The sequence below is a fragment of the Solanum dulcamara genome, chromosome 7 (assembly GCF_947179165.1).
Source record: "Solanum dulcamara chromosome 7, daSolDulc1.2, whole genome shotgun sequence".
Classification (NCBI taxonomy): Eukaryota; Viridiplantae; Streptophyta; class Magnoliopsida; order Solanales; family Solanaceae; genus Solanum; species Solanum dulcamara.
In genome coordinates this window covers 18,030,222-18,046,606 of record NC_077243.1, presented here as the reverse complement: position 1 = coordinate 18,046,606, position 16,385 = coordinate 18,030,222, and the positions used below count along the sequence as shown (strand labels likewise).

Here is a 16,385-nt window from a genome sequence, read left to right as displayed (position 1 = left end):
ATATTTTTGTATTGATAGTATATGGGAGGAAAAAATTGATCTCCCAACAGATTTGAAACACGTGCTTATGAGAGTTTTTGAGAATTTTAGTACTTAATTTTTCAATGTACCAAAAAAGTTACAAACCTTTTGAAGAGTAGATTGTGTCTACGAAGAACTATGGTTCCCAAATGTCAAAAATGTTGATTTTGTAAAGAAACAAATATTTAGATCAACTATTTTACTTCCGTCTATGCTTGTACATAGTGCAATACTAAAAATTTCTTATTTTTTTGCATTTGATATCTTAATATAATCTAGACAAATACTAATATTTTTCCCCATACCAAACAAACCCTTTAACGATTAAAGTATGATCCAAATTTGAGTTTGAAATTCAAGTGCGTAACGAGAATAGGTAGATTTGCAAAATAACGTGTCACTTGTCAGGTTATTGCCAGGAAAACAAAGTTTGATAGTATTTTCTTTTACTAATTAAAACAAAGTTGATATCATTCTGCAAAGAGGTTTATGAACCATAATAATAATATTATCCTGTCATTGTCATTGTCATTTGTCATAATACAAAGATCCAAAGATGGAAAATTAGATGAGAAACCAGAAAACTTCAACTAAGCTTGATATCTGACATCAACCATCTGAGAGTTTATCAGCCATTTTTTTGTCTCTTTGAGTTATGGCTCTCTTCTTCCATGGCCTTCAATTTGTTCTTAATTGCAGCTATTTTGGCACTCTTGCTCATTTGCGACGAGGAGCCAGCTACAAAGTTTGATCTGCTTGTCTCACCACCAGCTCCGAAAGAAGAATTTCCAGCCCCTTCCATCAAATATTTCTCGCTGGCAAGCTTAACGACCAAAGGTCGCCCACAGACCAATCTTCCATGCATCTTCTCCTTGGCCAATACAGCTTCCTGCATGCTCACTTTAAACATAGAAATCAGTAACTACTCTCAGTGATTAGCAACTGAGAATTCTGCACTTACCTCTTTAGTGCTAAACTGGACAAAAGCATAGCCGCGTGGCTCCCCACGCTTAGGGCCACGAGTGTGCCACAGGAAGTCTTCCGCAACAATCTTTCCAAAGGAAGAAAACATCTTAATCAAAGTAGCCCTGTTGTAAAAAATTAAATTGATAATCAGTTGAAGCAAGTCCTGGCAATATAGTATTCCAATGCTACAAGTTCACCAGGGGATTCGATTGCATAGATCTATCCTTACTCTGATATTCTAAGATCAAGGTTTCCAACATAAAGTCTGCTTTCAGACTTATCATCCAAAGAGTTATTAGGATCCTGCAATAACATTAAAACAGCTAATTATCAGTTGCCAGAATCACGTTTACAAATGAAACATTCTAGTGTAATTTATTTTTTTTGCTATGGTCGTTCTAGAGTAACTTATATGACTAAGTGTGTGTTTGGCAGGATGGAAAATGTTTTCCAAGAAAGAACCATTTTCTGGTGTTCGGTAAGATAAAGTTTTTTTCCATGGAAAATGACTTCACTTCACTTATTGGTGGAAGTCATTTTTCCTTGCAACTATCTTTAACTTTTTACTTCATATTACTTGCTTCAACTAACACTTGCACATTTTTATTAATCTCTAAGACTCGATAGTTTCATCAAAACAGTCTCCAATTTACAAATATTATTATTTATCATTAATATATAATTTTTACGAAAATAAACAGAAAACATTTTCCAAGATGGTTTTTATTTTTTGAGGCGGGAACATTTTCCATGAAAATGACTTCCATTATACCAAATACAGCCTAAATGTCTGCAATTATACTTTTTCGTGATATTTCTGTAAAACTTTTTTTAGTAACCGAGAAATCCCTGAAAGCCAATGACGCACTGTTCAAAACTGGGTGGATGATGGGCCCTCCCCTCTGCCCTTCTCCACTTAAATACTAGGCTTTCTCTGCAACAGATTGCAAACAGATGACGTGAGTTTAACCACCAGTTGAATTCGTATCACTACTGGAAAGCTCTTGGGGGACGATAATTCTATAAAACTTCTGAAAGCAGAAGCTATTTCAACCACCGTTAGCATAAGCTGCGCACTCGTAAACACTAAATAAAACGGGCCAAATTGGACCCCTATATTCAATCTGAACTCGCTGTGGAAGTATGATATATTCCTCTTCCAACACCTAAGTGAAAGAAAGTTAGTTGTTCTGCTGCTGTAGTTACTTCTAGGTTTTTTTCTTTATTTATTTGGGGGAGGGGGGAGGGGAGAGGGGAGGAGGAGGATGTACCATGCAGAACAAATGGACCTGGTAACCTATGCAGCATCAATCCACAAGCAAAATAGAATGTTGGTGTCTAGAATACTGCGGCAGCGGAAGACCTGCATTTACAAAGAGAGTTTTAGTTCAAAATACTCCAACTAAGTTCAGCTGCAACATAAATGAGGATAAGTCCCACACACTCTTTTCCCTGCATTGTCGCCATGGAAAGGAAGATAAATTTCATGTGAACTTAAGAATTCAGCATAACTCATCTTGTTTAGGCATCTCCCAAAAAGAAAACCCCCTCTTGTTCTCCTTACCTTTTCATTCACCAATTTTCACTGATCCCAAGTTTCTTGTGGTCTTCCTAAAAGCAAAGCAATCTTCCCCAGAACATAAGCATTTACCCACACATCCTGTCCTTGGGAGGACTGAGGACAAGAGCTAATGGCGACCAAGTTCACGTTTTAAAGCACTGCTTTCATGTCTCATATTTAGTTGCCTATTGGATTCAAAAAACATTGTTCCATTCTCTACAAATGCCCCGCACATCTAGGTTCCTCTCGCCCTCACTTAAATTGGGCTGGGATAGACCGACTGGGAGACCAGAGATTGTCGTCTACCTCACCTTTGGACTATAGATGTAAAATGTACAATTTGCCTTATGAATTTAAAAGGCAATACCAACTAGTTGGAACTAGGGCATAGTCATGTTGGTATGATTACCTATGATCCTCTGCTGAGAAGGAGTCTTTTTATGATTTGTAGGTCAGTAGAATAATATAGAATTCCAAGTTATTGAAGATTGGAATGCAAGGATACAAATGGAGTGAAATGGATAATATAATTCATAACCCAAGCTAGCTTAAGATTGAGGTATACTTGTTAATTCATCAGAAACCAATACCAAGATGTAACCCCACGCCATCTACCAAAATTAAGAAAGCTAGGGAAGACGGAGACCGACTTCACCTTTGCGCCATAGATAAGAACTAAAACAACTCACCCTATGAAATTTAAAAGTTAAAATTAAATTCTCAAGACCTAATGCATCTATCTATAAATAAGAATGATCTCCTCCCCAGCCAATTGGCTGTAGAAGTCTAGGGGAGGGGATGGACAGTTGGATGCCCAACTTGAGATTTGGGCCGCAAATGTAAACAGAACAACTTTATCTGTTGAAACCTTTTTTGGAGAATTGAGTTCTCAGAATGAATACCAGGATGACTCCCAAAACCTATCTATTAAAAACGTAAGAACTATTTTCTCCCCGGGCAATTGAATCTTTTGACCAATAATATCATTTTCCCAAAAATAATATCAGAACAGTAACATGCCACAAACCTCAATCATTCAGCTCATTATTGATAGACATGAATGACTTGTCATGCTCTACCCACCACTTAACAATGATACACAACTTCCCCTTCCAAATCCATCCCTCATCAGGCTTAACTTTTCACATGTTCAATGCTACGTAACCTTCATCTTCCACATTGACAATTTTCAATTTTACCTCTGTATCATAAACTCTAGGAAAAAATTATATAAATCAGCATTCTACTCTAAAAGTCGAAATAGACCATGATGCTTGATTAGTAAACCCAAATCTAGAATCCTAGCAATAAATAAGCTAATCTATAACCCCATCAAGTTGGAATTCGCATTATACACATACTTGCTTACTTTACATGGAATTATGGAGCTCCTTAATACATGTAGAAGGCAGACCAAGATGCAAATCGACTGAACAACAAAAAGATATAACCAACAAATTCTACTAAAATTTCACCTGTCCCAATTTCAACCAGAAAAATTCAGCATTTTAAACTGTAAAATTAGGTCTTGGGTGTAACTTACACCTCGAAATCTAGCTCGAATCTCACTCGAAGGAGGATTGTTCAAGTCTTATAACGAGAACACCCATCTTATTAACCACTGATATGAGACTTTTTCATTCTTCAACCAGTAGAAATCTGATCCAAAAACGAATCCGATGGAAAACTCAATCTGATGATGGCAAATTTAAGTGTTTAATTGAATTGTTAGTCTAGAAATTGGAAAAAAGAAAATTGGAGCTATGGGTCAGACATGTTATTCAATATCAATACTGAGAGAAAAATATAATCGCCATTGCTAAAGCCTAAAGCTCCAATTACATTGAAACCTAGTATTCAACAAATCTAGCAGAAAATTGGAACATACATACCTATATAGACAATGTAAAATGAGTATTAAACAGAACTTACTTGAACTTTTGCTGGATTATTTTTTATTAAAAGAAAAACAAGAGAGTGCTTAGCCCCAAACAAGCAACGCCATCAATAAAACAATTTTCTTACGTTAAAGACAGTGCTTAGATTAGTTTTGTGTATCTTCTTCTTTTGTGCCCTTCCATCCGACGTTCCATGGATTTGGGTCGGAGGTTCTATTACTGGACTTGCTACCAGAGCCCAATAAAGACTTTAGGCCCACCAACACTAAAGAATCTTCAGGCTCTTTTACGAATGAATATTTGAATTTTCTATAATTCATCTCGGCTTTATAGATTAGGATATCCAATCGATCATGCCAAAGTATGAAAATATAGAAAACTATAAATTTTTGATTTACAATAAAAAGAGCCTCAATTGGACTATTTTTTGTCCAATATAATTATATAAATCAGACGATAAAGCATGTAATTTTTCTATAACATATTTTTGGCCAAAGACATTCTTAATGATATCATAATTCATAGATATTAAGATTCATTTCGTCAATTATCTTAATATGATATTTATTTTGATAAATATTTTTAAAACGTAATAAGTTTCTTCAGGATTTAGAAGAGATATGACATTGTTTATAAAGAATTTTGCTCTCCTAGGCAAAATTATAATATCTCTTTTCGGAGTCTTCAATCAATTTAATACTATCAGAATTATAGTAACACTTGTCTGACCCATAAGTAAACGAAAAAAATATTTTCTATCTTTAAATATCGTATGTGATATAACAGAATCAATCAAACAAATATCTTTACTATTGAATTCTAACAAACTTACTTGAGATGGTAAAGTCTCGTTCTCATAACGAAAATAATAAAACTAGAAGAACAAATATTAGAGAAAGTTATAGATAAGAGAAAAGGATTATTATTGTTTTTGAGGATGAAAATACAATAAATGAGACCCCTCTATTTAGCGGGGGGGGGGGGGGGGGGGGACCTAACTTGGTAACAAAATAACTAACCCTCATTTTTCTCCAAAGAAATAAATATATATTCATAATAATATATTATATATTTTTATAACAAAAATGAAATAATATTATTAGTTGTAGTAATTAGGTCCTATTTTAGACTATGTATCAAATTATTCCGAGTATACTATTGTAGTTTGTAATCGTCTAGACAGCGTCTAGTGTATAGAGCATATGGTACCCCAACTCCTCCGTCTTATTGACTGACATCCGATGAGTTTTTGGTCAAAATTATTTTTAAACTATACTTTAAATTTAGACTACATTTATAAACTATCATTTTTAGTAGAAAATATCCTTCAAGTATTTAAAAATTAATAACTTTCATTCTTCTACTAGAATTTGTAATGAACTAATAGATTCCAACAAAATTAAGTCACCGATTCGTATTTATTATTCTGAGATACGCCAAAAAATATTATCATGAACTTTTTCGGCAATTAAATTTAGCATTATGCAAAATCTCTTAATTAACAAATTTTTCATTTATTTTTTCTGTTATTTAATACTAAAAAACTTATTAATTGAAATATGTTTCTTCTCAATTGAATCAACTAGAAGCGCTGTTTTGGAGACTTCCATTTCTAATAATGGAGAACGAAACTTGATTGCGAGACATAATCAGAATTTTGATCACCTCAATATCATATTGCCCCAAAAAAATATAGATCTAACTACAATTTGGCTTTGAAAAAGGTGAAGATAATTAAGCTCCGGCTTTTTTCTGTTGGTAAATGAGAAGAAGAGCAGATCATGTATCCTCACACCTTCCTAGCATTTTTTTTTGTTTTAGCAAGCATTAGTGTCCAAGATTTTTAATATTTTTTTCTTCGGGAGCTTTTTATAATAGGTAATGAAATTATGCAGAAAAACTTTGTCGATAATCATGTGAACTTCACATGATTTTGTAGGATTCCTTAGTTTTTTACAATAACTAATAGAAGGATGAAAATTATTAACTTTTAAATACTTGAAGAATGTTTTGTGCCAAAAAAGATATTTTAAGGATATAGTTTAAATTTGAGGTATAGTTTAAGAATGTTTTTAGCCAAAAACTCAACATCCAGTCATTCATTTTTCTTCATTGAACTATTACGTGTACTGTATTAATTATCTTTATAAGTTTTCATGTCGCAGGTTTCTATGTTTAGTTTTAGAGAAAAGACATAAATTCACTTCTGAACTTGTTTCGAAAAGTTAGTTACACGCTTAAACTCTCACGGCGACCTATTACATACTTGTGCTACTCAAAAGTGAATTTATTTACCCTCTGAAACGTATAACCACTCTCACAATGGAAGGTGTATTACGCTCGCGCTACATCACTGTCATCTAACTGCCACATCAGATGTTATGTCAGATTTAAAAAAAAAATATTCATGTCATCAATTATTTCTTCTTCAATGAACACCACTATGGAACCATTAGTATTGCAACCATATCAATTAACTTTTTTACTTTATTTTTCCACCAAACGCTCCTAATTTTTAACTTTTTGTTTTATTTTTTTGTCACGTCAGTTTTAAAGGGTAAATACATTCACTTTTAAGTAGTATAGATATATAATATGTTGCCATAATAATTTAAGTGTGTAACTAACTTTTTGGATTAAGCTCAGAAGTGAATTTATGCGTTTTTCCTTAATTTTATTGAAACTTACGCATCATAAGAAACGTATTATGCACATGGCACGTTCTTTATTATTTTTTTTACAACAAAGATTTTAAATGGAATCCTTCAAAGATAAAAGGAAAAAAAAGAGGAACTTTAAATAGGACGTTAAAAAGTCATAGAATGCACATGGAAAAATTCCGGGACATGACATTTCATAACATTCTTAAAAGATACATTTAAAATTTTAATATATTGACAGATTTGCTACCAACTTTAGCAGTTTAGGTCAATCTATTACTAAAAAGCCTAACACATTTTTAGCAACTATATTCTTTAATTAGGTAATTAGCAGTAGGTGGCTATTAGTGAAAACAGCCACTTAACATTGCACTTAAAAAAAAGTGTGCCAACAACTTGCAATCTGACTGGAAAGACTTGTTTCCAATACTGATTTTGGCCTTTATCAAGTTGATTAATGGAGAAATAACAGGAAAAGGTTACCGCTAATACCAAACAACACTTGAAAAAATTAGTTTAAACTATAGCATAATACAGCCATTCCATCTTCCTTTTTTTATTCAAGTAGCCCCCCATTCCATGAGTCACTCTGAAATTATATTAAGAATTATTTTTTTTATTTTTTATTTTTCACTAGATATTCGATATTCTTGTGAAATTCTGTTAATTCAGATTCATGCTGAGAAGTCAGAATTTTGGGAGTAAAATATTGTCTATCAAAGACGATTTTATGTCGAAAACTTGATCTGAGACTCTAATTAAGGATGAATGAGCACTTATCATTCCACCATCACTTTTGATGATGAAAATTGAATCTAAACCTCCCCACTTATTCAACACTCCCCCAACCTAAACCAGCAAGCTCATTCCATCCCATTCGAGTATCTTAGTACTAGATTACATATAAATATTATCGAAATAATATTTATTTATCTACCAAATATTGAAAAATACATAACTTTTTATATAGTTTTTATTAAAATATTTATCTAGAAACATTTTTTCATGAATCTTTCTTCGTACCAACCATACTCTAAGACGGTAAAAGAATGTCTTGAATTGAATTTAGTAAAGATTATTACTAAAATTGCTCTATCCATCCAAGTAAAGTTTGATATTCTTCCCCTTTCGCTTTTTATCTCTTGCTGAAAAATTAGATTTCCTTGTTAATTTTAAATGAAAATAAAAATCTTCTTTCAACAATTTAAACTACTTTAAAATGAAAATATTAATTTTAAATTAATATTGTTAGTAGCAAACTAAAAATAAATAAAACACATACATTATGAAAAAGGGAATAATATTTTATTTAGAAGAAGGGAGTACTAAATAGCCGATTGGCCATGGAGAAGATTTGATAAATTTGTAATAATGATATTATTTGAAACAAATCTTTATTTATTAAGCTGGTTAATTATTTCAATTTCAAACTTTAAACACAGGTTGTTTACAAGTCTTTCAAGTTTTCATTTATAAAACTTGGAACTGATTTTCCACGTTTAAATACAGTATTAATTTTCAATCTTTTTTCAACTTCATTCTTAAATATTTTTTCATCTCAATTATGTGATATTTTTTCGTTTCGTTAATCCCAAAAGAATAATATATATTTTTCTATATTTTATAACAATTTGACGTTACCTTTAATAAAATTATTTTTAATTACATAAATATTTATGATATATTTTAATTCATAAATTTCAACTATTAAACTTTTGTCTACTTAAATATTCTTCATATAAATTGAGAAGAAAAAATATTTTAAATTTCAACTAAATCATATCCAAATCATATACTCGGTTTGAATTAAAGACCAAAAAAAAAAATATGGATAAAAAACGAACTTCTGACCAACTTTTTGGACTAAGTGTCCGTTTGAATTGACTTATTTTAGGTGTTTTTAAGTCAAAGTAGTTTCTAAGCAATTTTAAAGTATTTGAATAATATTAAAAAGCGCTTATAAACACTTATTTTAAAGTTAAAATAACAAAAATAAATCAAAAATCATAAATTAGAAATCCTAACTTATGACTTATAAGTCATAAGTTATAAGTAGTCATAAGTCAAAAGCTAATCTAAACGAACTCTAAAATTAGTGATGGCTAAATGTAGAACTTTTATTTATTTTTTAATATTATATAATTCCAAGCTGTCGGTGTGAAGAATGAGTACACGTCGTCCTTCAATAATGACCATCTCATCTCTTATTGACTAATGGGCCTCACAATTTATCCAAATGGGCCCAGCGCCCGTTTCACTGCCATATCGTGTAGCGTGTATCCCACATCTCCATTTTGGCCCTTTTGCCTCAGTGGAAACAACCGCAACGATGAAAAAAGGTTAAAACAGTGTGGAGGAACTATATACTAAAAAATAAATTAAAGCAAAAAGTTTATACAATTGAATTGATAAAAGAAATTCCTTTCTGCAGAGAAAAGAGAGAGAAAACGAAAAAGGCAAACGGTCAGTGTTTTGTTGTTTCGTTTGAATTCAATCTTTTCATCATTTTTTGGGAGAGATTGTTGAGGCTTTTTTAGGGTTTTTAATTTGAACAAGGATGAGGGAGGTGGTCCTCCACATATATGATGTGACGAATAGTGGCTCCGATAAGACCAACAACACCATTGTTCAGATCAACAAGTTTTTCAAAGACGGCATCGGTCTTGGTGGAATCTTCCATAGTGCCGTCCAGGTTCACTTCTTTCTTCTTTAGGAATTTCAATTGCCTTTTCTCTGGGTTTGTTTTTTTTGAGAATATTTTTTCCCAAATTGTTGTTCGGTGTAGGTAAATTGGATCTAGGGTTTAGTGTCGGTGGTAGTGGATTTCTACGTTGAATTTCTGTTTTGAGCTGTTGGATACTGAAATTTGTTTTGTTTTAGTGCGTTAAATCATATATTTGATGCCCGGGAATATTTCATAAAAGGGGATCTGGTTGAATATGTTCATGGTATATTCTCAAACATATGCCTTTCTGTTTTTGGTCAATCAACATTTCTATTGAACTTACTGGTTATGAGCATGTGTGAATTGACTCAAGTTCCTTTTGTTTGTTTCTCTTTCTTTTCTCTTTTTGCTTCTCCTTTGACACAAAACTTTCCTTCAATCCTCAGGTTTTTGAGTTCATAGTAGATGTCAGCAGTTGTAACCAAATACCATCTCAAATTACTAAAGAAGTTGAAAACAAGTTTGATGTGCATATGACTTACCATTATTTTAAACTTGAAAGCTCTTTAGTTCCCAAGGGGTGGCCTAGTGGTTGACGCATGGGAGTAATAGCCTGGAGAGATCCCTAGGTTCTAATCCTAGCTATAACACATGGTGTGAGTTCATCAGTTCCAACCTCGGTGGGCAGGATTATCTTTTCATCGTCAATTAGAAATGTAATACACTAGTAATCTTAACAGAACAGTTTCCTTTTCAACATCAGGCATCTGTAAATATATATTTTTGGAAATCTTAGCTTTCTATTATTTCTGCTGTTAGCTAAAAATATCAATCTCATCTACTGTGTTTTCAAAGATGCAAGTTTTTTTTTCTTTTCGGCGAGGGCATTTTATTCTCAAAAAAAAGATGGTACAAATTTTATTTTTCTTCAATTCAGGCTAGAAGGGAAAAAAGTTCGTACTTGAGCATTGGAAAAAATATCTCCAATTTTTCAAGCAATATTTATGGTATTTGTGTTGGCGATAATGTCTGAACTGTATGAGATGATGTCCACCTGGCACTTCCATATTTGGGGCTATACATGTAATAATAAGCTTTATGATCCTTGCAGTTTACCCAAAATGAACTTAGTGGCATTGTTGCTTTCGAGAACTCGATATCTTATCTTGCTTATCTAACTTTAGAAGTAGGAACCATTAAGTTAAGTTTCCAAGAACACAGCACCCTAGGGTGTAACCTAATGGTCAATGAGTGGGTTGATAATTTTGAGGTCTCAGGTTCAAATCTTACACCATATGATTGCTTCCCTTCTTTCTAAGCTTTAGAGACAAAGTTACCTGGTTCTTGTATTGGTGGGAGGTAGCAGGTACTTGTGGAATTAGTCGAAGTGTGTGCAATTCGGCCCCGGACACCATGGTTGTAAAACTAAAATGAGGTGTACTGGTTATTCTGCGCTGATATACTTGGAAAGTATCTATTTGCAAAAGTGTTGCATGGTCGCATATTGTGCAGTGTCCATTTAAGCTCATCAGTTGCTGTTTTCAGTAGTTCTTTAACTTTTAGCTAAACTTTTGTGTCTTGTTCGTCAACTAGCTTCATTTTGTCAAAATGTTGCTATGCTTATACTGTATATATCTCTGTTTTCTGTTAAATGCTTTTAAGCTTGTGTTAATAGATGTTAAATTTGGTGTATATTTGGTATAGGTTTATGAAGATGATGAGTGGTCATTTGGGTTCTGTGAGCAAGGTACTGGAGTTTTTAGCTGTCCTGCTGGGAAAAATCCAATGTATTCGTACCGTGAATGCATTGTACTTGGAAATACAAATCACTCTATTTTCGAAGTGAACCAGATACTTAGAGAGCTTAGTAGAGAGTGGCCCGGACACTCGTATGATTTATTGTCAAAGAATTGCAATCACTTTTGTGATGAATTTTGTGAAAGACTTGGTGTTCAAAAGGTTCCTGGTAATCTTTTCTCCCTCTCTGTTCTCCCTTGCTTGTTTATATCTGTTTGTGCTATAACCATTTTCATCGACAAACTCTTAGTGGTGAACTTGAATGTAGCGCAAATGTATGGCCACAACTTTTGGTGTCTGGAGAAATGCTCAAATTATTATGTATTTGCTATCTCATCACCCTCAATTGGGTGATGTCTGTTCACGGGGTGAGATGTTTACTCCGGAGACAGTTCTTGGTTGCCAATGCTCATGAAAACTAATTTTAACTCGACATCCATTGACATTTTTTATGAGTGTTATTTCTTTCATACCAAGTTTAGTTTCAACTTTCCTTGTTTTGATTTCTAGGAATTTATTGATTAATAGACATTCAGGCTTAGAAACAAGGTGCATAAACATGATGGGAACACTGCCAAAGTCCCGCTTTAGATTTGCTAAGAATATGATCATGATTCATGGTTATAGATCGAATAACATCAGAAAGTTTAATTTTAAAGTTGAACCCCCAATGTGGGCCGCAGGGATCAAACACCTAGTATATTTTGATTATCCCACTGCACTGTTAAGTAAGCAAATATTTCATTACCATTAGTTGCCAAGCATTAAGTCGGTGCTAGGCATTTTAAAACAACTATTTTATATATTACAATGTGTCAATATTGTCTGAGCTGCTATATATGTTACTCCCTCCGTCCCATTATATGTGGTACCGTTTGATTTGGCACGGTATTAAGGAAAAAAGGAAGACTTTTGAAATTTGTGGTCTAAAACAATCCTTATATATTTTTGTGGTTTTAAATCATTTCATTAAGGGTAAAAGTGGAATTTTATAGTTGAATTATTTCTAATTATAGTAAGGTGACATTTTTTTTGGGACAGACTAAAAAGGAAAGGGTGCCACATAAAATGGGACAGAGGGAGTATCATTTTTTCCACATATTATATACATCAGTTAAATTACACCATAATGCTAAATTACATAAACTTGCACCAACAACAAACCTAGTGAAATCCGACAAAGTGAGGGCTGAGGAAGGTAGAGTGTAAGCAAACCTTACTACTACCTCTCCGAGGTAGAGAGATTTTTTTTCAAAAGACCCTCGGCTCAAGAAAATCAAAGCAGTGATCAAAAGAAAAACATGACAACTAATAGCAAAGTAGGGCAGAGCATATATTCTAATACTAGGCCGACACGTGGCTCCACCCAGCGAAAGACTAGAATAGGCTAGTAATAAGAACACCTCTCAACTATCTCCTAACCTTTTACCCTTATCTGCGGCCTCCATACCCTCCTATCTAAAGTCATGTCCTCGGTAAGCTATAGATGTGTCATATCCTGCCTAATCACCTCTCCTCAATACTTCTTCGGCCTGCCTCTGCTCGAACCCACTATGATAGCTTCTCGCACCTCTGGGTCATCCGCACATCTGCTCTTCACATGCCCAAACCATCTCAGTTTCCCTTCCCTCATTTTCCACGGAGGCTATTCCCACTTCGTTCCGAATATCCTCATTCCTTATCCTATCACTCCTAGTATGTCCACACATCCATCTCAACATCCTCATAAACTTTTATGCTTTAAATTGTGTGTTGATGATGCCTTCCCTTCAGAACATCTCTGGGTCTTCTCCCTTCGAAATAATCCAAAAAAAAATGCTTGAATGATTCTCCAGGTTTTCTTCAACTCTTTATTCCAGCATTGAAGTGTTTAAGCTCATGATATCACATGTTCAAACCCTTTTGCAAACGAAAGCCTAGTATTAAAGTGGAGAAGGGTAGAGGGACTGGCTCGTTATCCACCTAGTTTCGAACTGTGCGCCACTGGTCCTCGGGAATTTCTCGGTTTTCAAAAGAAGTATTTAATCACATGCTTGCTATAAAAAAGTGTTTTTTAAGGGCATGATAAATTTTGCTTATAGTGTAATTCACGCTAGTAAGAACCTTTTATTTAATATGAAGTAGTCTGTCAAATATGGTTCTCCAAATGTAGGTGTTATTTGTGGGAGGGGGTGGGGTCTTAGATGTAAGACTGAAATCCTGCCTTGCATTCTGATTGTTGCTTGTATTGAGGCTCCGATCATGTGCACTAGAATAACAGTTTCGGATAATTTGAGATGTTATTTTGCCTTAACAATACAAATAATTATGCAGGCGATGTATTTCATGAAGTGAAGTCAGACTGAGTACTTAATTTTTGTCGCCTCTTCATCTGCTAGGGAGCAGTCTTAAGTGTCCACATTATCTATTGAATACATTAAAAAGTTAGATGTCCACATTAAGTGTTCTCCTGAAGGATACGAGTTTAACACCCATCTGTAAGCAGGAAACTTGTAATATAACTTGTCTCTTGGAGTATACTTGTGCTAAGTATTCACCACAAAGTGTTGATTTGTGGATCTTTTGCTATTGTTATACTGTTTGAATATATCACCTCCAGAAATAGATTTCCACCAAGATAGAAGTATAAAACCAAACTTTCCACTGATATCTGAGTTCTATAAGCATGCTGATTGAAGCAACATCTTTAATCATGAGTTTATAACTACCCATGTTTCTTATGGGATCTTTGCAATATCACTTGATTCTTGGAGTTTGTTGGTGTTAGATGTTCACTGCAATATGATTGGTAATTGGGACGAATTGTATTTTGATTGCTATACTATTTGGATATGTCACCTCAAGAAATAGATATCCACCAAATGGAAACGCAATGGCCAACAACTGTCACTGGTGCTAGAGTTCTAGTCAAGTGCTGATTCAAGCAACCTCTTTAACAAACATATATAAATTGTGCAGCATAAAATTTATGGATTTTTAATCTTCTGTCTGTAATTCGCATCATAGACCATATTCTTATAGCTTCTGTAACAGGTTGGGTTAACAGGTTTGCTCATGCTGGTGATGCTGCCGTTGAGATAGCAGGAACTACTGCTTTTAGGGTGAGATTCTTCTACTTTTGGTAGTGCATTTCTTTATCTCTAATCAAATATGTGTAGTTACTAATCTCCTAGTTCCCAGCGCCTTGTGCCTGCTGGACGGGTGAAACAAAGTTCTCTTCTGCTTCTACTTCTCTTTATGTGCACCAATTGTTTCGCCCTTTTCCTGAAAGGAAAATTTCTCTCAAATAGTACCAATTGATACAGGGGTGATTATTTTTCTCGCACACCACTGCACGGCAGTCTGCAACACTCACAAACTTCAGCCTCACAATCACACATGAATTTGGCTAAGTACTTGGACTGTTTTCAATTCTTAGGCAGCGTACGTAATAGACAAACACACAGAACATACGGGAAGTCTTCCCAACCTTTATTAATATCAAAACTCAACAAAGGAAAGGCTTCACGAATTAGACTGCGATCTTGATTGGGTATATTTTTCAACTTATTTTCCTTGTTTAACTATTAACTCAATCAAAGTCTTTAAAAACATGAATTTATAGCCTGTTTGGATAGGCTTATTTTAAGTGCTTTTTAAGTTAAAATAGCTTTTAAGCTCTTTTATGGTGTTTGGGTAAATGAAGAAAGTGCTTTTGAACACTCATTTTAAGGCAAAACAGCTTTAAAAAAGCTGAAAATGAAAAGCTAGAATTTTCAATATAAAAAATGCAGCTTAAAAAAAGTTTATCCAAACAGGCTCTTAGTAGTTTATCAGATTATTTATGTTTGTTTAATCAAGAAGCACCTTGATGTAATTTTGTTTGGTTGTTAACTTGGCTTGCTAGTTTAGCACCACTTTTGCTTCAACTTGACGACTTTATCTCTTTGTAGCTGAGGCAAGCTAAAACAGAGATCGTTACAGCTAGTAAAGTGGCATATAGGTTCTTCGCAGGAGTTGCTTCCAACAATTCATCTGGCCCCGACTCTCCTAGCAACTCTGGTCGGGGAACTCCTAGGTTTCAAGCTAATTGGTTTAAAAATTTTATCACCACTGGTACCAAACCATCTGGTTCAGATTTGGAGAATCACAGTGAAGAGGTGCTAGGACAGCAGCAGCAGCATGGAACAGAGACCCCTCTGAGGTAAAACTAGCGGCAGGACAGCTTAAAGAATTCCACTCATCCGCCCTGTTCCATGTTATAGTTCATGTTGTAGTCAGACACGAGGAATATCGCTTTCCACACCAATCCCTGTTATTGTCTAGAAAATGCCAAGCTTATTGCTGCTGATTTGTTGTGGAATTATGTAAATCATTTTGTTTTTCTGTGGCTGCTTAAATGTTGTAATTTGTTATGAGATTATGTAAATTGCTCTGTTCTTTTGGTTATGCTGATTAATGCTAGAGAACTGAACGCTCAAACTAACGATTTTCTTAGTATCTTAGCTGTTCTTTTCTTCGATTTCTTTTACATAGAAGATGTGTGATTTCTTTATGGCAACTATTCTTCCTTCAATTTCATTTACATGGTAGATGTGATCTTGTGGGGGTGGGGGGTTAAATTGTTTCTCTATAGCCAAGGTTCTTCTGTGGTCCAGATGAATTATGGAGTGGTATGTATTCGACGCTTGCCTCATCTACAAAACCCAAGGCTCATGTAAGTCAGAAATTGAGGAGATTTGCATAAGATACATGTCCAGTCTCTCTCTGAGCAAAAATAGAAAAAGACATCAAGTTATCTGCTGTCACAAAAATTTGATATTTAGTACATCCACAAC

General features: G+C 34.1%; 2 protein-coding genes across 7 annotated transcripts; one reads left to right on the top strand and one right to left on the bottom strand.

Annotated features, from left to right (window-relative positions):
• Positions 1-327: 327 nt before the first annotated feature.
• Positions 328-4,625, bottom strand: LOC129896153 (uncharacterized). 5 transcript variants are annotated; one of them, XM_055971987.1, is made up of 5 exons: positions 4,481-4,625; positions 2,259-2,350; positions 1,217-1,290; positions 983-1,109; positions 328-910 (listed from the first exon to the last, which is right to left on the bottom strand). In XM_055971987.1, exons 2-5 carry the CDS (start codon positions 2,259-2,261, stop codon positions 650-652), a joined length of 465 nt encoding a protein of 154 aa, XP_055827962.1. In that variant the 5' UTR covers positions 2,262-2,350; positions 4,481-4,625; the 3' UTR covers positions 328-649. The 5 variants fall into 5 exon arrangements, with proteins under 5 accessions (XP_055827962.1, XP_055827965.1, XP_055827964.1 ...); XM_055971990.1 differs by lacking the exon at positions 4,481-4,625 and adding an exon at positions 4,092-4,431; XM_055971989.1 differs by lacking the exon at positions 4,481-4,625 and adding an exon at positions 2,552-4,073.
• A 4,778-nt stretch (positions 4,626-9,403) lies between these two features.
• LOC129895005 (uncharacterized) lies at positions 9,404-16,052 on the top strand. Of its 2 annotated transcripts, none has more exons than XM_055970620.1 (5): positions 9,404-9,569; positions 9,663-9,798; positions 11,476-11,737; positions 14,602-14,669; positions 15,501-16,052. In XM_055970620.1, the coding sequence occupies exons 2-5, from the start codon at positions 9,664-9,666 to the stop codon at positions 15,753-15,755; spliced, it is 720 nt and encodes a 239-aa protein (XP_055826595.1). In that variant the 5' UTR covers positions 9,404-9,569; position 9,663; the 3' UTR covers positions 15,756-16,052. The 2 variants fall into 2 exon arrangements, with proteins under 2 accessions (XP_055826595.1, XP_055826593.1); XM_055970618.1 differs by having other exon boundaries at positions 9,644-9,798.
• Positions 16,053-16,385: the final 333 nt, after the last annotated feature.

What these genes read in the sequence shown, in the direction of transcription:
- LOC129896153 (XM_055971987.1), bottom strand. An exon ending in CTTGATCTTAGAATATCAGA is followed by an intron (nt 1,110 to 1,216) that starts GTAAGGATAGAT and finishes TTTTTACAACAG; the next exon opens with GGCTACTTTGATTAAGATGT. An exon ending in TCCAGTTTAGCACTAAAGAG is followed by an intron (nt 911 to 982) that starts GTAAGTGCAGAA and finishes GTGAGCATGCAG; the next exon opens with GAAGCTGTATTGGCCAAGGA.
- LOC129895005 (XM_055970620.1), top strand. Translation starts at nt 9,664, where the DNA reads ATGAGGGAGGTGGTCCTCCACATATATGATGTGACGAATAGTGGCTCC. An exon ending in TCTTCCATAGTGCCGTCCAG is followed by an intron (nt 9,799 to 11,475) that starts GTTCACTTCTTT and finishes TATTTGGTATAG; the next exon opens with GTTTATGAAGATGATGAGTG. An exon ending in CAGGAACTACTGCTTTTAGG is followed by an intron (nt 14,670 to 15,500) that starts GTGAGATTCTTC and finishes ATCTCTTTGTAG; the next exon opens with CTGAGGCAAGCTAAAACAGA.